Source organism: Sapajus apella, unplaced genomic scaffold (assembly GCF_009761245.1).
Source record: "Sapajus apella isolate SASKATOON/1434 unplaced genomic scaffold, GSC_monkey_1.0 scaffold2, whole genome shotgun sequence".
Lineage (NCBI taxonomy): Eukaryota > Metazoa > Chordata > Mammalia > Primates > Cebidae > Sapajus > Sapajus apella.
Genome location: NW_022436942.1, coordinates 16,957,685 through 16,983,781, shown reverse-complemented (window position 1 = coordinate 16,983,781; position 26,097 = coordinate 16,957,685). Strand labels below are relative to the sequence as shown.

Here is a 26,097-nt window from a genome sequence, read left to right as displayed (position 1 = left end):
AAGAAAAATATCACTAATAAGTATATTTATATAATATATATATGCCTTTTAATGGGCATATAAGTTCAAATTATTTTAATATAAGAGTGATATTTTTCTTAAGTTGGGGCATATTTAAATGCTGAGAAAATTCTAATTCATAAAATTTATACCAGTGTTGACATCTATTTATTGTATGAGCCTACACACACTCTTTGCTTTCCTATGGGCATAGTTTCCTGTCTGTAAAATGGAAATCCCAACATCATTAATAAGTTTCAGTATCTGTATTTATATCATGATTTGAATATTAATAAATTACAATATTTGTATTGATATCATTATTTTAAAATATGGGTTTAAGATTGCTTGGAAATGTTACTTATGATCTTCGAAGTAAGTGAAAAATAAATCATCCAGTTGTATTTCTCAATGTTTACTATAGCAGATGTGATAAAAATGACAATAGTTTAAACTCATGAATTAGTAATAAAAGAGGGTTTAGTTTCCTTTATGCAAGCAGGAAAACTGCAGAGTGAGGACTTTGAGCCTCATAACTGTTTTTACATGCTGATTATACAACAAAGTGTAGTTTACCACATAAATGTCCTTTGGTATTTCTTCAGTATTCTTCTAGGGTTTCTTTTGTAAATTTTCAAGCAATAAAATAGGTACTTTAAAATATTGTAATAAAATTTAGTAATATAGAGACTCAGATTCTTTAGCCCACTTTCAAATTTCTTTTGCTATTTTCAGCTGGTTTCATTAATATTTACAATATTTATTTCGTTTTATTTTTTCCTTAAATATTATACATCTTCAAAGATACTATTTCCAATGCACATGTGCTGTAAACTCATCAAGTTAGGTTAACTGATGACCAAGGAGAAATAAACCGATCTTCAAATTAATAGATGAATAGATAGAAGACAGATAATTTTCCTGTTTCCAAGAAAGCAAAAATGATTACAAAAGCAGACTGTACACATACTGAAGACATACAAACCATCTCAAAATAATTCTTGAGAGGTGTGGTGTTTAGGGTTGATTTTAGCAATTTTAGCATTTGCACAACATTAACTTATAGAAGTGGCTTTGCCCCGATGATTGTGATTGGCTGGGATCGACATTATTTGCATTATTTGTTTGTGGTTAAAGCCTTTCATCTGACCTTGTCACTATAGTTTCCATGACATTTTTTTTTGATAGGCTTCTGACATACAAATGTATCCAATGGAAATAATCTTTCAAGTTATTTTCTTCATTTTTTGAAAATTGGATACCTTTGACCATTTTGATCCATAAAAATAATATAGATATGCAAAGAGGAGATAATAAAAATGCTGAGTTTTTTTCCTCCATAAATTGCATTATACTCCATAGTCTTATTCCTAATTCTATTTATATAATTTGTAAAGTCAGCTGTGATTAGTAAAATACAGTCCCTGCCATTACTATTTCACTTGGGTCAGGTTTGTCAATATTTCTGAAATTTGTCACATATAAAAAAATAGAAAAAATACCTTAAAGGTTTTTGTTGAAACAAAACTGAATAAATACTTACTAAAGATAAAAGCATTTATTTAGCATAATAAGTACACAATATTTATTGAGATCCCTTTATCCATTTTTGTACACCTATATATTACATTATAGGTTACTTTTAGTATCATGCATTAATTCAATAAGACGAGTGATTTAAACTCTTGAAACTATTCCATCAACTTAATGCCACTGTATCTACTGCCATATTTTGTCTGTGTGTATTTAGTCAGGAATAACTTTAAATTTACTTTATTGTATTTTCTTGGAAAAATCGAAAGGATTTGCCTTTCTCATACCATTTAACAATTCCCAAAATTTTTTTCACTACATTGTCTAATAGAATTGTAGGTATATTTATCATTTATACCAGTACTTCCTGTAAAAGAATAATTTGAGACTGCTTTTAAAAAAATAAACAGATATCAAAGTCTCACATTGTACCCATAAATATTTAATAGATACAAGTAAATATATAAAAATGTTAATTTTTAATATACGATTATATAAATAAGATGTAAAATATTTATAAGAAAAAACAAAACGATTAAAAAGGATGTATTTTCTATATAAATTATTGTGGCAATTAAAAGTCTTATTTAGCTATTTCATTTTAGTGAAAAAAAAATTTTAGGGATAGGGCCTCTCTCTGTCACCCAGGATGGTGTGCACTGGCTCTATCAGAGCTCACTGCATCCTTGAACTTCTAGGCTCAAACGATCCTCCCCTTCAGCCTCTGGAGTAACTGGAAACTACATGTACACACCACCACACCCAGCTAATTTTTAAGATTTTTTTTTGTCAAGCGGTGGGTCTCACTATGTTGCTTTGGTGTTGAAATCCTGGACTCAAGATATCCTCCTACCTCAGCTTCCCAAAGTGTTGAGATTACAGGTGTGAGCCGTCACTCCCAGCTTTATTTGGCAATTGTGTTTTATACTTTTTGTATTTTACATACTGTGTAAAAATTGTATAGCCAAAAGGTGAAAATTAGTAAAAAAGGCAATTAATTAAAAAATCATAATGTGAAAAAAGCAGTGTTCACAATTGTATCTGTAATTTGTAGGATCACCACATTATTTCAATTAATCAGAAATCTTTGAATATAGAAAAATAATGAAAAGAAATATGCAAAATTATTAATAACTGTGTTAGGATACAAGAAAAGTTTGGAGAGCCCTCTTTTATAATATAACTTTATAATGTTAGAAATTAAAAGAAAGAAAATGTAGTTGTTGATCGAATTCAGGAGTAGCCAGATAGATCTGCCATTTGTGACAACATGGATAAACCTAGAGGACATTATACCAAGTGAGATAAACCAGACACAGAAAGACAAGTATTTCCTGATCTCATTTGTATGTGAAATCCAAAACAGTCAAATTCACAGCAGCAGAGAACAGACGTTGGTTACCAGGGTTGGGGAAGTGAAGAAACAGAGAGATGTTTGGTAAAGGGTTCAAAGTTGCAGTTTTGTAGGATAAGTATAGTCAGTAATACTGTATAATATACTGTAAATTTGCCAACAGTGTAGATTTCAGGTGTTGTGAGCACAAAAAAGAAAAGCGGTAACTCTATGAGGAAAGGGGTATATTAATAAGGTTAACTGTAGTAATCATTTTGCTATGAATATGTATAACAAAGCATCATGTTTTATAACTTAAATATTATTTATTTATTTATTTATTTATTTATTTATTTAGAGACGGAGTTTTGCTCTGTCACCAGGCTGGAGTGCAGTGGCATGATCTCGGCTCACTGCAACCTCCACCTCCCAGGTTCAAGTGATTCTTCTGCCTTAGCCTCCCGAGGAGCTGGCACTACGAGCGTGTGCCACCACACCCAGCTAACTTTTGCATTTTTAATAGAGTTGAGGTTTTGCCATATTGACCAGGCTGGTCTCAAACTTATCCTTGCGATCCACCCGCCTCGCCCGGCCTATAATTTTTATTTTTAAAAAATAGTGGGGGCTGGGTGCAGTGGCTCTCATATGTAATCTCAGCATCCCAGCATTTTCGAAGGCTGAGGAGGGTGGATCACCTGAGGTCAGGAGTTCAAGACCAGCCTGGCCAACATGGTGAAACACCATCTGTACCAAAAATACAAAAATTAGCCGGGTATGGTGATGCCTGCCTCTAATTCCAGCTACTAGGGGGGCTGAGGGAGCAGGATCACTTGAAGCTGGGAGGCGGAGGTTGCAGTGAGCCGAGATTGCACCCCTGCACTCCAGCCTGGGCAACAGAGCCAGACTCCATCTCAAAAAAAAAAAAAAAAAAAAAAATAGTGGGTTAGAATTTCTCTACAATCATCAAAAAGGGTAGACAATAGAAAGCAATGAAAAAAGCCAGTAGATCATGTCAAAAGGCTATGCAAGCATCATTTCATTCATTGGCCTAGCCTTAAACAGGAAGGAAAAATGAGATCTTATGTGTTGATTAATGAGGTTAAAACAACTGGTAACTGAAGTAGAATATGTATGAGATATATCTTAGAGATATGTCTGATGTATAGTGTAACATGGTACTTCAGTTCAGATCTAAATTCTTAACTTCATTTTGAGTAATTTTTGTTTCAATAATCAAATTAAATTCTTTCAATATTTAGCCTATAATAATCAAAGATATATAACTTGCATCAATTTTTCGGTATATATTCTGAGTATAAGTATGAAAAATATTCATGAAAAATCGTATTTTAGTTTGAACTAGAAAATACTGTATTAGTCACTATCAAGAGTGGTAAACAAAAGGGGAAATAAAGTTTAAAGCGTTATTTCATTTTTTTAATATAGGTTACTTGAATTTCCATTAGAGGAGCAGAAATGCCACCAATGTCAAGTGCCCCGCCTCTGCATCCACCTCCAGATGGAGGATGGGGCTGGATTGTGGTTGGAGCAGCTTTTATCTCCATTGGATTTTCCTACGCATTCCCCAAAGCCGTCACCGTATTCTTCAAAGAAATTCAGCAAATATTCCATACTACCTACAGTGAAATAGCATGGATATCATCCATTATGCTGGCTGTTATGTACGCAGGAGGTAAGCTTCTTGCAATAAATAGAATCCTGAATTAAGAAAACAATTCCTTCATGTCACAATGTTTTACATATTGTGTCTTGGTATATTAAAACCCCATTTTTATGTTATAATCACTTAAAACCAATCAAAAGTATAATTAGAACTGAACTTTCAATGATTTTAGTGATTCAACATCTTGAGCTCTTCGCTTATAATTGAGTCTTAGTAGAGGATTTGTTTGAATAAGCATTTGTAAACACAAAGCAAGATTTACTAAATTATGGAATTTCCAATTGAAGCTACTTCATTTAGTTTGAAATAAAGTCCACATTATAGTGCTCGTGTCATTTTTCATTGTTGCTACCTCTGGTAGAAATGCTTTCTTCTGAATGAGAAGGAAATTTAAGTTGCTGACAGTTTAGAAGCACAGAAAGTACATCACTTTAAGCTGCAAAATGAAGGGTTAACATGTACATTCTAGACCCATTCAAATTTGTGTGATTGAAATAATTATTTATCTCTATAAGACTCATTAAATATGACATATTCTTAATTTAAATGGTTGCCTGACAATTATCTTATTACATTCTATGTTCAAATTAGGGTATGAGTCATGAAGGATAATGCATAAATCAAAATACCATCACACTTCTAAATGCTGAAAAAATTGGAATTACTAGTGCCTTATTATGTCACTTATTTTCTTTAAGTCAATCCCAATAGCAGACCAGACCATCTTATAGAATCTTTTGAAAGTCATTACTTAAAATATGTCTTTTAGAGTTTTTATTTTTCAAGCGGATATTTGACTTTAAAGGATAGATATAGACTCGGACTATAGTAATTGAAAGAAATTATATCAATTATCTTCTGCAATTTATTATTTTTCAAGTAAGGATAATATGGCTCTTAGTTATGGAGATATAACATTAGCATAATATCCAGTATTTATTAATATTTACTTTCACCCAAGGCCTAAGTACTTAATATGTGTGATATGACTTAATCCTCTTAATGATCCGTGAAAAACGTGTTATCTTCTCTTTATTCCATAGCTGAGGAAATAGATAAAATAGCTCTCCCAAGTCAAACAGCTTGTTAGTGGCAAATAGAGACTGCAGCTCCAAGCATTTAATACCTATGGTCTCTGACTTTCTCACATCTTTCTCTTTACATCTAAAGAGTGACAGAGCCAGGTTTGGCCCAGGCCTTCTATAAACCTGATTTATTATTGTTTCCACTTCAGTTCAGTGGCTTGTATACCATTTCTACCAACATCATTTTTTCAGTGACATAATTATTCTTTAGAACATTATATTTTTGTTGTACTACAAAGGTAAACATTTGATCCTGAAACAATTCTGTGTGTGTGTGTGTGTGTGTGTGTGTGTGTGTGTGTGTGTGTGTTTATGTGAGTTGGTGTTGGAATGTGTTTTCTACTTTTTGTATATAGTGATTTTGTATTAATACAGCATATGTTTCCCTTATCCATTTGGTTAGGTTAAACATGCATTTTTTTTCCCCAGTATCAAAAAGTGTCCTTTAAATGCTATTTGGGCATGTCAATTAAAAATTCTGCTTCTAACATACATTCTGTGAATCTCCTTTGGACAGTTGCTTTATAGATTGTAAGAATGTTATTTCTTGTGACTATAGAAACTGTAGGTATTGTAGAGCAGATATTCCTCTATCCTGTGGGTCAGGTCTTGTTTAATGATGCTTAGCTAGAGCAGCACATAGTCATCTTGACTTGAGCTCCAAAAGGCGCTCATGTTAAGATATGTAGGGTTTTTTTTTTTTCTTCTTAAATACAATTCAAACAGTCTTTTCTAGTGAATTAATATGGGTCCAATGAATTTTGTCTTCAGGTCTTGTATAGTCATAATTTCTTATTGAGCAGAGAGTTGATACTCATCAGTAGAAGATAATTTTATATAGTGTTTTAGTTAAGTCAGATCTTAATTTACTTTCTCTATTCGTTTTCAGACCTCAGTGTCTCAAAGACTTATTCCAAATGATCTTACATGCTGTAAAACAATACATGTTATTTCTTGCTGAAGCAATATTTCAACAGGTGGTTATTTCATCACTTAAGGCTTTGTATATTGTTCCCTAAATCTGCTCCATCTGCTGGACAAAGAGTGAAGGCAGACAGCATGTAAGATCACATGGAATATTTTAGATGGTAGGCCTGGAAGGAATAAACATTATTTCTGTGTATATTCCATTGATCAGAACTCTTATACTGCCCTACCCAGAGTCAGGGGGCATGGATGCTGGGAAATGCAGCCTTCCTAAAGGAAAAAAACAGAAATACATAACATCCAGCCAGTCCTAGACAGAGCTCGAAATCTCAACATTCACCATAGAAAAAAAAGCATGCGTTTATAGACTTGCCATGGTCATAGGACAGCACTCCACCCTCTGACTGGATCCAAAAGGAACATTAGAATAAACAATGGCATAATTAACTTTTTCAAACCACTAAATCTCAATATGAAATTATAATAAGTAAATAACCATACTATATTTACTACAAATAAATATTTTAATTTTATTCATACTTTTTTTTCTATTTTAATATATGGTATAAATTTTAATATATGGTATTTTAATTTTATTCATACTTTTTTTCTATTTTAATATATGGTGTAAATATAAATTTTTAATATATGTATAAATATATGGTATAAAAGCACAAAAGAACTCTTGAAATTCAAGAAGAGAATGGTAGTTTGTTAAAACAGTTATAAATTTGGGAAAAGCTGCCTTAAAATTTTTAGGGTAATAGATAAATAAAGAATGTCTAAGTTAAATATGAATAGGGATTTTATGTATCCTTGTTTTGTGAAAGTAATTCTAGATACATACAAATTCTTAGTATGTAGTAATTGATGATGGTTATATCTAGGTGAGATACAAGTAAGTACTTGAAATATTGCCTAAAGTCCTCTGTTATCAGGGCTAAAATATGTAAACATATTTTATCTCTGGCCATGGAGAAAAGTCAGGAATTGCAGAAGTTCTGCTCACCTTTGGTCCTTCTTTTAAAACTGGAAACACAATTCTAGGCCCATTGTCTAGTGAATGAAATGTTTTTACTTGCCATGTCCGCTGTTGAATATAGATCTTATAAGTTTACATAGTTTGTTGGAAATAACATCTATGTCTTACCCTGATAATTCGTTTCTAATCTTTTAACCAAAAAATTATTGGCACATTTAAAATTATAATCTGATGTGGAAACAATTTTCTTAATGCAGATGCAGATAATTTTTTCAGAAACATATTAACTATTTAGAACAAAAAGTCTAATATAGTCAGTTAATCTAAGACACAGGTATTAGTCCTGTTACACTGCAGTTTTTCTTCAAGTGTGGTCTACAGAATGCTTTGCTTCTGAATCATGAATCTTGTTAAAAATGCAGTCCTAGGCCTTATCCTAAATCCCCTTTTATAAGGATTTCTGTTGCTAGAGTTCAGAAACTTGAATTTTAACAAGTGTCTCTGAAAACAACTTCACTTTATATACAACATAGGGGTTCACGCTTGTAGAAGAAAATCAGTATTTGATTTAAAAATACTTAAATTTTCTACTAGTATGTGAAATATCACTATTTATAGGAGTCTATTAGATTGATGATTATAAAATAAATTTAAAGACCATAAGGTGAAAAGGCATAGTTTACTGTAAAGTATAATGAGTCTCTCTAGCAAGTAGCTGAAATATTCTGTTCAACTCAATGCTAATTGCATTAGCCTAGAGAACACCTAAGATCTGACACACTCATTAGGGCTTAGCACTCAACCTATTAATCACTACTGTGGGGTCACTGAGTAAGACAGAGCGTGTTCAGAGTCTTGGCCTGTGATGTCAGGACTGGAGTCTCTTGTAGTAATTAGTTGGCATCTGGGCTTTGGTAGCAAAGTATTATCTTCCCTTCTGATGTCTGAATTAAAAATGAAACTAATAAAAGGTATGCAGGAAGGATGGAAAAGAATGCAAATTATGTTTATACCTTACTTCATCCTTAGAATAATGGCATTAAATTACAGCAACCCATCTGGATGTCCATATGTTCTCCTGGAGGTCTAGCAAATTTTAGCAAATAGGTCAAACAGCATGGTCACCTCATTAATAAAGCACTAAGTAGAGGCAGAAAACATATGATAATTTAAACTTTCTACACTGTTTAGAAGGACATTGGGTTTTATTTTGTAAACAGTGATTACATAGGATTATCTTTTAGTGCAATATTTTTTTTGTATTCCATTGAGATAATCTATACATGGTTATCTATACAGTTACTGACTACAGATTTTGGACTGCCAGTTTCTATGAGTACTTTATGTGATTTTTTTCTGATAAAAATCTCTTCTGACTTGGAAGAATCGGCCATTCTGGAGAGCAGAATTGGCTTTGTCTCAGTGGTAACTTATTTTTCTGTTTTATGTGAATAGTGACTGCCAATTGTGCTAAAGTGAGGGTGATGGTTTTGTGATGGACTACTTTACACAGGGATTGAACATTAGAACACTGAGCTTATTTTACTGGAGACCAAGAAACAAAAGGTTTTAACATAGCAGGTTGGTGATCATAATGTACAATGTGTATTTTTCTATTCACTTAAAGTTTTATATAAGTTCACTATATTATTCTATGTTGTGCCCTAATATTTTGCAGAATGAGGGAGGCTATTAAAATAATTCATACTGTGCAATATCTTAGCAGCAGTAAAAAAGGAAAAGTCATTCCATTCCTATGTTTGAGATAGCTATGGCTTTCATATTAGATTTATAAAAAGCAAAAAATACCAGGTGCACGTGGACAGTCCTGTGCAAGTAGGCTGTGGACTTCTTATATCTATGGCATGTTAGATTTTTTTTCATCCTTGGATATAAATATTACTAAAGCTTTCTAGGAAATATGTTACAGTGTGGCAGAAACTATTATGCTCACCATCTATCCATGTGTTCCTCTATATTTCCCAGCTTTCCTCCCCTTAAGCTGAGACCAAGTGACTAGTTCAGGCCAATGAACTATAAGTGGAAGGACATATGTCACTCTGGACACCTCCTGGACAAGGTGGTTTGATCTGGCATGCACGTTCCCTTTCTCTACAATTATATAGACTATACTAATCATTGCAAACATGAAGGGTCGGTTTATTGTTTAACTATAGTATAAGTTACATAAATTATTACATGGGATGAGAACACATTATGAGATATCCTTAGTCGATTTAGCTTATATTATCTTGTGAGAATGTACAAGTGCTACTTTATCAGATCTCTTCAGAAAAGAGGTGTCCTTTGGTATCTCAAATGAAAAAGAAGTTGTGAGTGGATATTATTGTTGCCAGTTTCTGTGGAATAAAATTGATAGGCAAGGACTTCAAAAACACAAAGTCGGAATGAAGTCATGGCCCTGGAGCTTTCTATGATGAAATCTGTTTGTCTCTTCCAAAACAGGGATGAAGGAGGCAGAGATCATTGACAGATTGGAAGTGTGCTTAGAGCCTTTGAAATTGTTCCAGGATATACTTTCCCTACAGAGGGCTGATAATCTGGTGCAAATAATATCAGATAGTTACTAAATGTTATTTTCAACAGAAAATTTTAAGAACCTTTATTGAAATCTTTGCTGAATGATATGTATGCCTTAGACAGTGAACTTTTCACTGATGTATAAAAAGAACCTATTTATTAATTTATGACTTGACAAGAATAAGACTATCTTTCCTGATTTTTGGCTTAAAAGTTTTCTAAAATATATTATTATGTCATCACTCACTTTATGCAGTTGTGTTTTTGTTGCAAATGACAGAAACCTGATACAAATATCCTAAAGCCGAAAGAGAAGTGTTCACATTATAAATCAGAGGAGAGGCACAGATACCAATGTCTTCCAGGTCAACTAGCACCGGTAATTCTATTTGCCCAGCATTTTGAACTCTCTTCTGCTTCTTCAGAGGGTAGCTTTGTTTATTTATATTGCTATTCTTCCCCTGGCACAAGGAAGATGCTTACCAACATTTCAGCCTCATCTTCAGCTCAAATTTGACACTAGGAAGACTGCCACTATTCCCTAAGTTATACTTTGACCAATTCTAAGGAAGATCACTGGGACATGGCCTACTTTGTATTTGCCCTGCAGGCAGTGGATGAATGAGGGACTGACATTGGCAGCCTGAGCGAAGCTATGTATCTGAGATAGGAAAGGAGCAGTTCCCTAATGGAAGGGCACTACTGTTCCTTGAGGAAGGAAGGATTCTGAAGAGACAAAGTATTAATAATAAGCACTTACTACTCTAGTTTTTTAAAAGAGATTAATATGTTAGTTTCAAGAATAAAAATATGTTGGGTTTTACTAGTCACTCATGGGGGAATTTGCATTTAGATGTCTATAGGTTACGTGTCAAAATGAATATATCATTATCTGTTGTTCATAAGAATTGGATAAGCCTGCACAACTGCAAAACTTATTTACCTTAGAATTTTTGTAGATAGGTGTTATCACCCTGGACTTTACTGACGTGGAACACAACTCCCTTAAGCTATAAAAGTAATAATAATTACACTTAGAATAGTCCTAATCACTGGAAGGGTGTTAAGTGTGAAGTTTTGGAAAGCTTCTGTGGAAGTTTTGATGGATTTTTGAAAACTGATGAACAACTGTTGATCCACAGCTTTGAATTATTCTGATTAGAGTGAGCTGCGCATGACTGTAGCATTCTGTTGGCTTATGGTTTTCTGCTTCGGCCCTGCATCACATGCAATCGATTATTGGATTAGCGGCAGTCAGTGGAAGCAACCTGTATATTTTCTCAGCACCCCAGGAAATGAGTGTGCATTCTTAGAAGGCTGAAAAAGAATAAAACCAATAAATAGAACTCTGATGTACTTCAGATTTATCTCTTCCCTTTATATGATGAGTAAAGAGCATCTGTAAATAGGACCATGAGAGAAATCTGGATAGTGAACAAAGAGAAGCAAAGGGAGAAATACGATGTGTTTGCAGGTGATTTGGGGTTTCTTTTAATTTTTCCAATCTTCTACCAGATAATCCAGTGTTCATGTATATGACTTACATTGATATAGAAATACAAGAATCGGCTTGGTGCAGTAGCTCATTCCTGTAATCCCTGCACTTTGAGAAGCCAAGGCGGGAGGACCATTTGAGTACAGGAGTTCAAGACCAGCCTGGACAATGTGGTGAAACCCTGCCTCTACCCAAAACACAAAAAATTAGCAGAGTATAGTACTGTGTGCCTGCGGTCCCAGCTACTCAGTAGGCTGAGGTGAGAGGACAACTTGAGCCCAGGAAGGGAGGTTGCTGTGACCTGAGATGGCACTGCTTCACTCCAGCCTGGGCAATAGAGCAAGACCCTGTCTCACAATAAATAAAAATAAATAAATAAAAGAATCATCTAGAAATCATAGGCATTTAAAGTATCTTTTTGGTCCTGTTTTTTGGCCCTATTAGGAAAAACAGTAAGTTCAAAACATTTTGAATTTTATCTCAGCTGGTATAAGCTGCTGTGATATTGGTGGGAAGATGAAATGATAGGCATTTGGGCAATGGCAGTTGTAAGGCCTATGTAGCAAACAACAAATGGTTGCTTACTGGACTTCTGGGCAAGAACTGGGACGTAGAAGCTGCTATTTAAACAGATATTACTCAATGTTTCAGATTTCTATCATCTTCCAAAGACTGAACATGGATCTAGAGACTGAAAAGTCTTTTAAAGCCTCTCTTTGTATTCTTAGTCTCTTGTTGTGTGAGACAAACTTTTCCCCACCTCCATCAGAAATATGCAAAGGGTTGAATTTTAATAACCTTGTTAGAGTGTCCTTGAATACGCAGAGGTTGTCATTAACTTTCCAAATACCTCTTGGGCGCCAGGAGTATTTCATGATTAGTTTAAAATATATGTAAAATATCTACATAGAGTTAGTTTGGCACTTTCAGATAAAGAAAAACAAGTTTAATCAGATGGCTCCAATAGAATGAACTACAAGCCCTTCTTATGAACACTGCTTCTCACGAGAAATATTAAGTACCTCCATGTCGTGGCAAAAATATTACTTAATGGTATTCCTTAAATCAAATATGATATGTTTTGGAAGCTGGATAAAACTTTTCAAAGGCAACATAACCTCTGCCCCTTAGAGTTGGCTCCCATATTAGATCAGAAACAATTGAACTGGAAGCCTGAGGCAATTCGTGCATGCTTGTGAAACTGCTTTTCCTGACAAAATAGCCTCACCTCTGTGCCCTATAATCATGCCAAAATACGAATGTGGGAGAAAAAATGAAAGGTTTTTATTCACTTTATATTTTAAGTTTATTTTTGTAATCTCTTATTTTATCTGGGTGGTTTTATTCTCTTTGGTTTACTGAAGGAAATAACAGCGAATGTTGAACAATTATATTTAGAATTTTTTCTACCTACTTGTGAAGAAACAAAATTGGAAACATAAATACCTTTTACAAAATATATTTTCTGCAGACTTTCATGCTCTCTTAGGAGAGTCAGTAGTAGTCAGAGCAACACATCTCACAAAGTATCTAAATTTCTGTTTGGTTTCAGACAGTTCTTTTTTATTGCTTTAGCTAAGTCATAAATATTTATAAACCATAGAATAAATTTAATAAGGTCCAAATTAAATTAGCTACATATACAAGTGCTATTTTTAGCTTCAATGATACTTATGTAATATTCCAAATATAACTCTTTATTTGTTGTGGTGATTTTTTTCTAAGCAGTGTTCCTTTTTCCACTGGCAGTCTCTTTCATTTATTCCTTGGGAGAGCTTAATCATTGATTTTAAATAAAGATCCTACATACAGTCTTGTTTTAAAGCATACCAAAAGCTTTCAGAGATGAGTAACTCATGTTTTTAACTAAATACCTAAACAATTTTTTTGCCTGTTTTTTTTTCTTTTCCTCTTTTTTTCGTTTTTTAAGAGCATTGACATAGTGGAATAGTGGTAGGGAATGGAAAATTTGGCTGTGTTCAGATTTCAGTGCTGCTACCTTCTAATTGGAATTTGAGGAAGATACTCAATACCTCTCTGCTTCAATTCATTATACATAAAATGCCCATAGTTTATTTTTATGAGCTAATATTTCTGAACCCTATTGATTAGCTCATGTCTCATAATTAAACAGGATAAGAAAGAACAGTGTGGTTATCTAGGTGCAGATGTCTTACCATCTCAACCTGTTTATGTTAAGGTTATATTCTAGCATTGAGCTTATTTAAGCTTTTTTTTTTTTTAATTCAAATTTATACAAAGATATGGCAGCTTCTATAGCATGGAAACTAGGAAAGATGGATACGAAGGAATGAAGTGCCTGCTTTGCCTTATATTTCAGCCAAAAAAAATATAAGGAGAAAGAATGATCCATCTTTCTGTTACTCTGGCCACTTTTAGCCTGTGCTGCTTCTAGACACTGTCTAAATTAGATATTTTAACACTTAGTCCAGGCTTTATGTGCCATCATCTAGGATCCCATTCCCCCACTTTTGTTGTTTTTTATCAATGCACTAGACTAAGAAAACTCATCACATATGAAAATGTATAAATTGCAAAACCACTGTGATTAGAGAGGTCATTGTGCTTTACCACCTTTTGCTGTGAATAGCTGTGTATTGTGTTCAAAAAGACTAACACATTAGGTGCACAAAATGAGCACCATTCTTCATAACATGATGCACCCAGAGAAAATTTAAAACAGAGAAGCTAAGATCATCAGAAGCACATATTTGTGAATTCATGTTTGTTTTTGAAATAGAGAATCTCTCTTCTAATAAGAGAGACAAATCAGATTTTATCTTTACAGGGTAAAAATATCAAGTCTAAAAAGAGATATAATAAAACAATATGAAATCCTGAAGAGTGTAGATTATATGAAGAGATGTGTTAATTAAATTCCATAATATTGGAATTGCAGTTGGAAAAAAGACAGAAAAGTAGGGCCCAAGAAGCCTGAAAAAGATCTATTTTATAACATAAGGGGAAAATATACAAAATTTATGATCCCAATAAATAATTTATGTTATAAAATTTGGCTTATTTGAGTTAAACCAAATTTTGTAACTGTTTATAATAAATAAACTTTAGATAAATTCATTAGTGATAGCTGTAGGTATAAAGGGAAACAAAGGTATTAAATGTATATTTCATATCAATCCACACTTATTGAGGATTGCTGTTATTTTGAATTTGCTAAGAATAAACATGTTAATCTTCTAAATAAATATTGGAAACAGGACTCATACCTAGGTCTATCTGACTTTTAATCTCATGTTTTTGTTAACTTTTCTGGAATACAAATGCCTCATGACTCTTCTTTTCTTTCTTAATTCCTTGAGGTTGGTGCCATGTGCAATAGCTGTATATTCCATCAGTTTATTGATGTCTTATTATGGGATTGCTGTCTAAAGAACACAGAATTGGAAAGATAATCAATTTGTTCCATTTTGGAATTGCCTTTTTTTCTTTTTTCTCTTTCTTTCTTTCTTTTTTTTTTTTTTTTTTTTTTTTTTTTTTGAGACAATTCTTGCTCTGTGGCCAGGTTGGAGTGCAGTGGTGTGATCTTGGCTCACTGCAACCTCCGCCTCCTGGGTTCAAGAGATTCTTCGGCCTCAGCCTCCCAAGTAGCTGGGACTACAGGTGCATGCCAGAATGCCTTGCTAATTTTGGTATTTTTAGTAGAGATGAGGTTTCACCCTGTTGGCCAGGATGGTCTCAATCTCTTGACCTTGTGATCCACCGACTTTTACTCCCAAAATGCTGGGGCTACAGATGTGAGCCACTGTGCCCAGCTCTGGAATTTTTTTTAGTTATTGTCAATTGTTATTTATGTATTTATAGTTGACTAAAATTTATTAGGCCTTTTTCTTTCTTTAAGTACACTTTCATGAATTTAGTCTATGTTTTATTCAAATAGATTTTTAGTCTTGTGAGAGCATAATTAATACCCATACCAACAGAAATGTATATCTTTTTGTTATTGAAAAGGACCAGTCATAGTAGCATAACTTTCTTTTATCACTAAAATAAAATAGTGAACAAAAGTATATATTTGATGTCAGACCTAAGAATGTCCTGTTTCTAGTATCTCCTTAAGCATGTTGCCCATCCCTTCTAAAACTTTAGTGCTTTTCTACAATATGGGGAAAATTATATATTCAATACAGGCACTATGTTGTAATTGAAAAAAGGTAATGAATGTAACAATAGCTATCATCACCGTTATTATCATCCAGTTTCTTCCCCACTCCTTGTCTTCCAGAAGATCCCTAACTCCCATGTTCTCATCCTTCAACTTGTCATTATCAATAGCTTTCAAATAATCTCAATTTTTAAATAATTACTCCTCAATCACCATGTCCTATCTTCCACCTCATTATTTTGTAGTATTGCAACTGTAATAATCCTTTAGCTCCATTGGTACTGGTAAGCTGTTGATATACTGCCTCATCTATCACTGCTTTCCATACCAGCTTCACTTCCTTACCTAGCTAAATTTCAGATTCAGTGATTGTAAGTTTCTTGCATACATTCTTAACTCACCTACCTACCATTAATTTTTTTTGTATCTCTTGATGAAACCAGAACTCTAGCTAAAGTCATCAGCTCAGTTCCTTTATCTCCATGGCAGAATGTAAACCACACTGTAGGATTTACTAATCTCCTTACTTGATGACTGATAATCTTAGGTGGGCCCGAAATGCTGCCTGGTAATGATATTTTATATTCTGTAACTAGCCCAGTCTCTCTCTCACTTAATGAGATGATTCTTTCTCATTTATTTCTCATTCCCCAAATCCACTGTCATCCCTCCTTTCTTCATCTCAGAAGATAACTTTTATTGCTACTTCATTCAGAAAGTTTAAGTAATGAGTAGAACTGCCACATACTTCAACTACCACATTCTCCCACCTGTTTATATCCAGGCCTGTGTACGTTACCTTTTTTCCTGTATCAGTATCTGTCCTAACTAAGGCCAACTATGCGCTTCCTTTCTCACCCCCTCAACTATTAATGGACATTACTGTGGACAAAATTCTTTCTTCTCTCTCCATTAGCAATATTCCCCCTCACAACTGGATCATTCCTGTAGCTTATAACCATGGCATTCTATCCTCCAACTTGGGAAAAAACAAAACAAATGGAAAATGTTCTTTAGACCAGAGTTACATGTCAGCCAAAACCATACTTATGCCCTTCCCTTTAAGCAAAACTTCTTGAAAATGTTGCTCCAGTTTCTCTCTTCTCCTTCTTTTTGCCCCCACTCCAATCAGAATTTATCTTGTACCCCTCATCTGAAACTGCTCTTTCCAAGCTCTCTCAGGACTTCCATGCTACCAGTTTAGTGGTCATTTCTTAGTCCTGATTGTAATTGACCTTTCTGGGGCATTTGATACAGTATTTAATCACCCTTGGTTTTCCATAAAATACATTCTTGATTTTACTTATAAAATACCACACTTAAGTTTTTTCTCTTGATGCCACACCTTTTCAGTATTTATTTGTGGTTCTTCCTTTCCCTTTCAATTCTCAATGGTCAAAAGTTTGGCTCTTGGATCTCCTTTCTGTATATACTTGCTCCACAGATGACCTTGTACCTTCTCATGACTTTAGCTCATATTTATGGGTTAATGCCTCCTAAATTTATATATTCAGTTCCAAATTCTCCTGAACTCTAAACCTGTGTACAAAGCCTCTTTTCAGTGTTTCCACTCAAATGCTTAAACAGGCATCTCTGACTTCAGATATCTAGAATTCATCTCGTGAAATTCTCCTCCAAACTTGGTGACCGGGTCAGAAACATTGGAGCCATGCTTTGATTTTCCCTCTCTCTTCTTTCACTCACTTAACTTTCTATTAGCAAATTTATTGGTTCTGCCTTCTAAATAAATCCAACACTTGATCACTTCTCATCACCTCTGTTGCTGTTACCTGGCCCAAGGTACTATTATTTATAATCTAGATTATCTTTGTAGTCTATGATTTGGTGTGTCTGTTTCTGAATATACATACCAATGGAATCCTGTCATAACCTATGTTCAGTCATACTCAAACCTACCTAAGATTTCCCAACTCACCCTGATTATCTACTCTCCTTGTTATCTCCCTGAACTTTTCTTCTGTTATCCTCCTTTTTGCTCATTCTGCTTTAGCTATGCTATCCACCTGCTGTTCCTAAAATATGCCAGCCATGCTCTCACCTCAGGGAATTGCACCCACTTTTCCCTTTACCTGGAATGACTTTCCCTTGGATTTAAAAATGCCTTCACTTCTTCTGAGTCTTTGGTCAATATTCACCTCTCGTAGAGTTCTTCTGGTGTACTCTGTCTAAAATTTCAACACCAAATCACACAGTTCTGTCCGTCTGCATTGTGTTATGTTTTCCTCTGTAACAATCATCACTATTATTTACTTTTTATTTGAATAGTACTATCCTATGGAACTTGCTGTGGTGATGTAAATGCTCTATAAATCTGATTGTGTAATACATGTTATCCGCTAGGCACATGTAGGTATTGAACACTTGAAGGTAGTTTGAGAAAGGAACTGAACTTTCATTGTATTTTACCTTAATTAATTTAAATTTTAAAAGCTCCCCTTGGCAAATAGTTACCATATTGGACAATGCATGTTTAGAACGTAAACTCACTTCCCACTGGAATACAAATATCATGAGAACAGGGATTTTTTTCCCTCTGTTGTGTTCGTTGCTGTATCCCTAGACATATGCTGGCATATAGTAGACAATATTTTTGAAGAAACAAACAAACTGATCATTATAAAAATTGTCATAATAATGATCAAATAAGACAATGAAAGACAATTCTAGTCCTTGCTCTGCCACTCAATAATGTGGTGTTTTTTTCAGAGGTTACTTACTTTCTTGGAACCCAAGTTCCTTCACTCATGTTTTTCTCTTTCATTTAATAAACATGTTTTGAGACCCTCCTGTGTACTAGGAATTATGGTAGATATTGATGTACAAAGATGTGGTACCTGACAAAAAGCTCCATTTAGTTAAGAGGAAAGAGAAGTAAAATTTATTAAAGCTCCATGATACTCTTAAAAATAGATATGTGCATTGCTGTAGGAGAAGATAGAAGAAATAAAAGACGGCCTAATGGTCAAAGGAATAATTGATGAAAGGGAAAATGGCAAGACTTTCTTGAGGATAAAAAAGATTTGAAATGTGTAGAAAGAGTCAGCATTTTAGAGTAAAGGCAACAGATGGCATATTCAAAATTAACTCCTTCCCCCTGTAACTTGAAATGTGGAAATGTGGGATATTTAGGCATAAGGCATTGCACGATGACTCTGTGTGCTATTATGATGAGGACACAGTGTAAATATGCACAAATACTCTTATGAAATCTGAAAATCTTTCAGCTATTTTCTATTACAAAGTTCTAAAGCAATTCGTATTTGTTCTCAACTGTTGTTCCCCTGTTTATATTGCTTTTTTATTTCTATTGTCGTTTCTTCTTCAATGTAAGAATTATTTTCCCACTTATGATTAATGAATATTTTATAAATTTTCATTTTTTTCATTCTTAAACAGGCATGCAGGTTATACAAACTCAAAATGAAAAATGTAATTGTGAAGATTAAAGAAAGATAATGTAGACTACATACAGATATATATATATATATATATATATATAATTTTAATATTTTAGGTACCTCACCAGCTCCATAAGCAGTCACAAGCACTTTCTGAGAAACATTAAAGCAGAAAAGCCTGAAGGCTGTGCAAGTGCAGAGCAGCTTCTCTTAGATCCTCGGCAGAATACAGCTTTTGTGTGTGTCTCTCATTCTGCTGCTGAGGATTAAGTGACAGTGGAATAAAACGTACTGGAAATGTGATAAAGTAGGGCAACTTTTCACCTTTCACACCAGCCAAAGGACATATTGGATATCTCCGCTGAAAGCTAAGCTTATTGTTAGAGTTTAATACAACTTTTCAGGTGTCAGTTAAGGAAAGAAGAAAATAAATTAGTCTGTAGGTGTTTATATCAATTATAGACAATAAAAAGAATTATAGTTGAACTTGCAAATCAGATGTATGACTTCCAAGTAAAAACATGTTGCAACATTTATTTCTATTGCATTTTGCAACATGTATTTACTTGGAAGTATTAGCAAATTCAGTTATAATTATAAGTAACTATTACTACAGGACTTGCTGGAACCAGGTGGGTGCTTATATTTGACATGTTTGCCAAGCTGCACAAAAGAAAAGGGCTAGAGTTTAAAATATAAATGTGATGCTGTATTTAATTTTACAAAGCATGATTAGTTTATGATGTCACTCAGTATTATCATTAGAATTACAGTTAAAGAAGTGGAGGATATTCTTTTGTATTTTAAGAATAACTTTTTAAAAATTAAGATGTACGCCGGGCGCGGTGGCTCACGCCTGTAATCCCAGCACTTTGGGAGGCCAAGGCGGGTGGATCACGAGGTCAAGAGATCAAGACCATCTTGGTCAACATGGTGAAACCCCGTCTCTACTGAAAATACAAAAAATTAGCTGGGCATGGTGGCGCATGCCTGTAATCCCAGCTACTCAGGAGGCTGAGGCAGGAGAATTGCCTGAACCCAGGAGGCGGAGGTTGTGGTGAGCCGAGATCGCACCATTGCACTCCAGTCTGGGTAACAAGAACGAACCTCCGTCTAAAAAAAAAAAAAAAAAAAAAAAAAAGATGTATATGGAAATTCTGAATTTAAGAGGATAACATTGAAAGCAAGTCTTATATAAATTCTTTATCCATGAAATGAGGGTGACAATAGAAAATTTGGGGTTTGTGAAAATACCAATAAATTAGATGAATTATGCAAAGTGTAGTGTATTTCCTGCCCTGTAATAAATGCTCAAAAATGATAGCTAAGGATATTTCATACCAAGGAATAATAATATAATTAAAAAAATATTGTTGGATGAATGCATTCCCTCAAGAACACATCCATATTCGATCACAGAGATACTGGGAATAATTTGTTGCTTATGTTCATAACTAAAAATATAGAATACTATTGATGAGTTCTTAATGCCATACTACAGGTGTAGTTTATCGTTAAGCAGCTAGATTCCACTTTCAACTCCATATAACTTAATATTATTTTTTTAAAAATTACCACGTTGAATCATTATTATATGAATTCATAGATCTTTACGAAGGGAGGGAAACTTTTCTCAATTGCTTTACTTTACAGATGAAGACAGGAGTTTTCTGAAAGCCACACAGAGAGTGGAAGCAAGAAGTAGGATGAGGGCATCCACTCCCAACTTCCAGGATTTTGTGGCACCTTCTATCAATCATTCTTTCAGAAGTATTTTTCCTTGTTGGGTCAGTCTCCATTTCTCTATTAAAAATAGTACATCAGATTCTTTCACTAGAAATAACTTTCCTCTGCCAAATTATTTCACTACAAAACAATGTTTTATAGGTTTAAAATGACTTCTTTACTGCCTAATTACACTCTAAGATATGTGAGATATGTTATGAAAATTATACCAAAGAAAATGTTATGTAATGGTATCGTAATTATGCTACCTGGTGAATAACAAATGCTTTTACTTTTCAATACGTTAAAGCCTTTCAAACAATATGAAGTTATTCCATCACTGTCCTTAGTATTCTTTGGCTATGCTATTCAGTTTTTATTCTCTTTCACCCCTCATAAATTAGTTCCTTAGCCTTTCAGACATTTCATTTGTTTTTTCCTGAATGGCCTCCTACATGTTCTTATTATTGTAATTTAGTTCTTGAGTGTTGACAGTTTACTTGGCACTGTTCACAACATAACATCTTTTTTTTTCAGAGGTGACTAAAATTGCCACATTGTGTTTAGTGTGGTCTCAGGAAGTTACAGACTGAACCTTCACTGGATTAAACCATTCTAATCTCGTTCGGAATATGAAGAAGCAATCAAAATTCACAGTCAGTGGTTAGATTTCAGAAGCATTTTTTAGTCTGTCTAATTTCTCCTCTGACTATGTTTAAAGCTGTTTTAGTTAAAGTGATCAATGAGTTCATGTCTAATTTGATTTCCCTTAGACCTGTAAATTATCAGAATGCTACTCTGAATTCCAGTGGCATTCATGCCAAAATTAAGAGTGACGTGAGAGTCTTTTGAGAAAGGTCTTGGGAATATAAAGAATGGCTATTTTCAGGGGGCCAAAGTGGGTGTTTTTACAGAATCAATACTTTTAAATTTGTTGAAGGAATAGAATAAAGTTTTTAGCTGTAAGTTGGTAGAAATATTAATTATATGGCTTTCAAGTAGATCTTCCACCTTAAAAATAAGGAAAAAACTGAAGAGTAGGGAAAAAGGGAAGGAAGGGAAAGATTGGATTGATTTCAGGTACTATGACAGACAGCTTTGTTTGTTTCATACAATCATCTTATTTTTACTGCTCTTGGGTATTGAATTATATGGTCTAAAATCTTATTAACCAATTTCTGATCCGCTAGATAATGATGATTGTGTCAGTTGTCAGCAAGTTAGTAAATAGCATTAAAAATTAAAAGGGTACTAGATCTGATATCTAGTCTTGGATTCTCCATCTTGGGCTGTCAGGGCTGCTGGCTGTGCTGTTTCAGGTTGTGCTTTCCCTTACCTTCCTGTCCTGAGACGTTGCAACCTCAGCTGAGCCTCTCCAGAAACTCACTTCCCATTAATCATTACATACGTATCTGAAGAAAAATAGGAATTGTATGGGAAACAATACTTGAAAATCAGATTAAGAGATTTATACGTTACGCTGAATACATAATAGATTAGAATAGAGATATGCAAAGTCACCTCAGAAAATTTTAAAAAGCATCTAGATTGCAATAGTAATTATACTAAATTCATTTACTTATCTGAAGAAGGATGACAATCATAAGCCAAAACTTGTCAGTATCTATCCAAACACTGATCGGTGGTGGAGGAACTTTAGCCAACTGATATTGAGTATTACAATTCTGTTAGCAAGATCATAAAAAATATGAAATGGATATATATGTTGTATTTAGAAGGAGTAAAAATACATATTCAGGTAGAGTGAGGTATTATGTCATGAAAAGATGAGTTAGTCTCTGGTGATGACATTTACAGTTTGATCATAGGCTGACAATGGAGAAGTGGGTACTTGTGAACAGAGGATAAAGGAAAAGGCTTACAAAATCTCAGAAAGTGGGGAAAGCCAAATTACTATAAAATTATATTGTAGCGTTGGGACACTGCTGACATTACATTTGAAGTTTGATGTCATGAAATTTAAGATGCCACATAGTATGGTTTTGTGATCTAATCCAGCAAGTTTCAGGTCTTTAGTAAAGAAGCCCTTGAGTTCATCCTGGGTTAGGTATTTTCCAGATAAACATCATGTGGAGGGGAGTAATGATTCATAAATGCTTTCAAAGGAGTTGCTGTAAGAATTTGCCATCTAATTTAAGTTATATAATAAGAGAACAAAAAGTCGGGGAACCTGGTAAATATCAGGGGTTGGAGTGAAGTAATAGCATTTGTGTATTGGAAATCTTCGTGAGGCTAAGAAACTGTTAATAGTGAGAGTATCTGAGCAAGTGAAATGAACTAACAGTGGTTTAAGTTGTTGAGGGGGATGTTTACATTTTAATTGTGTTGGGGGGAGATAGTGTCATACTGATTAATGACAAATTCCAGTTTATGACTGTCCAGTATATGATTGAGGTGGAATGTGACAAAAAAGAGAAAGATGAAAGGTCAGGGGAAATTAAAAAGTTGAGGAACTTAGGAAGCCACATGTATAATGATGTCACTATGAAAGATGATTAGAAATGGAATAGAGATAGCATCTTAGCCATAAGCCAGCAGGAAAAGGTAAGAAGAGACCCCAATGGATAATTACAACAAGGAGGTTGGAGAGGGTGCTAGGACTTGATGGAAATAGCTTTAAAGCATAAAGTAAAAAACGTAGAAATTATAAAGCAGGGTATTGCATGGTGGGTTTCATAGAGCAACCTAGACATTAAAAAAAATCACTTCTGGGGGTCATCATGATGACTAGGGATTTGGGGGTCTGGGCCAGATGGGAGAGTGTGGGCACTTACACACTGCTAATCCTCTGGGTTCAAACACTTATTTTAGTGACACCTGGCATCCACTGCATATTCTCCTCTTAGTTACACGGTGCAGTGAGGCCCCCTATTGGCTGTTAGCAGCTCTTTACCAACATAACAATTTGCAGATAAGTGCTAGCATCTTGAACTAAGATGGCAATGATCAATGTGAGTTTGCCCCTAGAGATGTATGTGTTCTCAGATTACTGACAAAAATAGTATTGGAGCTTTCAAGTACAAGAACCTATTGTCGGCTAGGTGTGGTTGTTCATGCTTTTAATCCCAGCACTTTGGAAGCCAATTAGCCAAGCATGGTGGAGCGGGACTGTAGTCCCAGCTATGCAAGAGGCTGAAGTGGGAAGATCACTTGAGCCCAGGAGTTTGAGGCTGCAGTGAGCTATGATTGTGCTACTGCACTGCAGCCTGGATGATAGAACAAGATCCTATCTCTTAAAAAATAAGAAACTGTAATCAAGCAATGTTTAGATAATGAATGCCATCATGTGAGAGCTATGGGATGGAATTCATCCCATATTTCCCCATGAAAAGATATACACTTTTGTACTTTGTGGCATACTTTTTTTCCTATTAGAGGAACATAGGAACCTAGAAATTCTAAAAGTTTATTAACTTCTTAAATAGGGAAATATCAAATAGTTAGGTGTCCTACCTAGATACTTGTCTGAGATTATTTTTCCAATTTGTCTCAACCTTCATGTTATAATTTATTTTTTTCAATAAAAAAATGCAAAATACTTTTTCACTTCAGATTATTAGTGGTGCCGTTAAGTTGCATGTAAGCCCAACCGTTTTCCCCCCTTAATTCTGGTATGGTTAAAATGTTGCATAGATACATGCTTTTGTGGTTCTTAAAAAGGTTAAATAGCAAAGGCACGGATCCTCACCATGTAAGCAGATTTGTTTCATTAATTTTTGGCTTAAAATAGATCTTCATTTGTCACTTAAAATTGGCCTATCAACAGTAGGCTTCTGAATGCAGGATGACAAGTTCAGGAAAAGCTAAATATAGTGTTCAAATAGCGCAATGTGGCTTGCTGACAATTTCGCTGACCCTACACCTGGAAAATGCCATCCAGTCATGTGCTTTTGTGGAAAAGTTAAAAATAAGGTTAGGAAGGGATTTATTCTTTCAAATAATTAAAATTTAATGAGCATCTCTTTTTGTTCTACTGAGTTGCAAGCTTTCACATTTGCAAAAAGATTGCTCTGTGTCTACGGAGAGGTCAGTTATGGCCATACCACTTGTAGTAATCTAGATTCGAAATTTCAGGATTGAGGTTCTTCTCCAAAATTAATTCAGGATCTAACAGGAATTATTGGAGCCTTAGCTTGCATTTGTCCACATTAGTTATTGCTAACATAGTTCCTCACTGTTTGCAGGGTTCTTTGCAAAAAAAAAAAAAAAAAAAAACAACGCCTCTTACATATTCAGGCACCCCTCTGTTAGCACTGTCTACTAAAACTAACTTTTAATCTTCTACTCCCATCCACATGGATAGTCTCAAGTCTGCTCCAAAAGAGTGGGCTTCCCAAAATTAGAAACAACCAGACAACACACCTCCTAAAATGACAACCTTCTGGAATTTCCAAAATGTCACCGATTGCATATCTTAGTATATTATTATAAGTGTAGGATATATGTTATCATATGAGAATTTATAAAGGATATTGTTATATAGTATAGTTGCAGCTGAGTACAAATATTGGTAAAGCAAAAAACAAGACTATGTGCAATAAACAAAGGAAGTCACCAAAAGACATTGGGATTGACTTAGCTAAGGAGGACAATGTAGGTGACCACATTACAGAGGAAATTTTGTCTGAGTATCTAGGCAAAGTTCATCTATTTTTTTTTAAATTTTCCTCGTTTGAGAGACAGATTCCAAATGGCATTTGCATGCTCAGAAACTCTTCCTTGAAATACTTGCTTTTCAGAATGGAATAGTTCAGTACAATTCTCCTCCACGAAAATATCACTTTGTTATTAGATTTAAGAAAGTTTCATGCTTCCTGAGAGACTTGATCTCAAGTCTCTTTACCACATGTGCTTATCTATAGCAGTGTTTATCCCAAGATAAACAAGAGCTTTGCACTACTGAGTATATTGTTTATCCCAAAAATCAAAAGCTTTGCACTACCAAGTAGATTGGAAACAAAATAGGGGAGGTTGTCACGCTGCAAAATAAATGATTATGAAAATGTAATCTAAGGCATACATGTTTGTTTACTAAATTTCTGCCAAGACAGGTCCTCAATGTGTTTATGCCAAGTATCTTTTCCTTGGCTGGTATAATTCCTTTATCCAATAAATAGTTAACATTGTATACTGCTAATAAAATTGAATATAAAATATTCAAGCTTAAATATGTATATATTTTGTAACTTTATTCATACGTATGCTCAA

General features: G+C 34.3%; 1 protein-coding gene and 1 long non-coding RNA gene across 9 annotated transcripts in view; both read left to right on the top strand.

Annotated features, from left to right (window-relative positions):
- The window catches only part of SLC16A7 (solute carrier family 16 member 7), a 292,156-nt gene that overhangs the window by 112,498 nt on the left and 153,561 nt on the right, over positions 1-26,097 (top strand). For all 8 annotated transcript variants that reach the window (XM_032288888.1, XM_032288882.1, XM_032288871.1 and 5 more), the window contains one exon: positions 4,313-4,559. In XM_032288888.1, coding sequence (XP_032144779.1) covers positions 4,343-4,559 — 217 coding nt within the window. In that variant the 5' untranslated portion in view covers positions 4,313-4,342. The remainder of the gene's footprint in view (positions 1-4,312; positions 4,560-26,097) is intronic.
- LOC116558768 lies at positions 7,184-11,935 on the top strand. The gene is made up of 2 exons (XR_004272160.1): positions 7,184-9,125; positions 9,531-11,935. It is a non-coding gene; the product is annotated as an uncharacterized LOC116558768 (long non-coding RNA).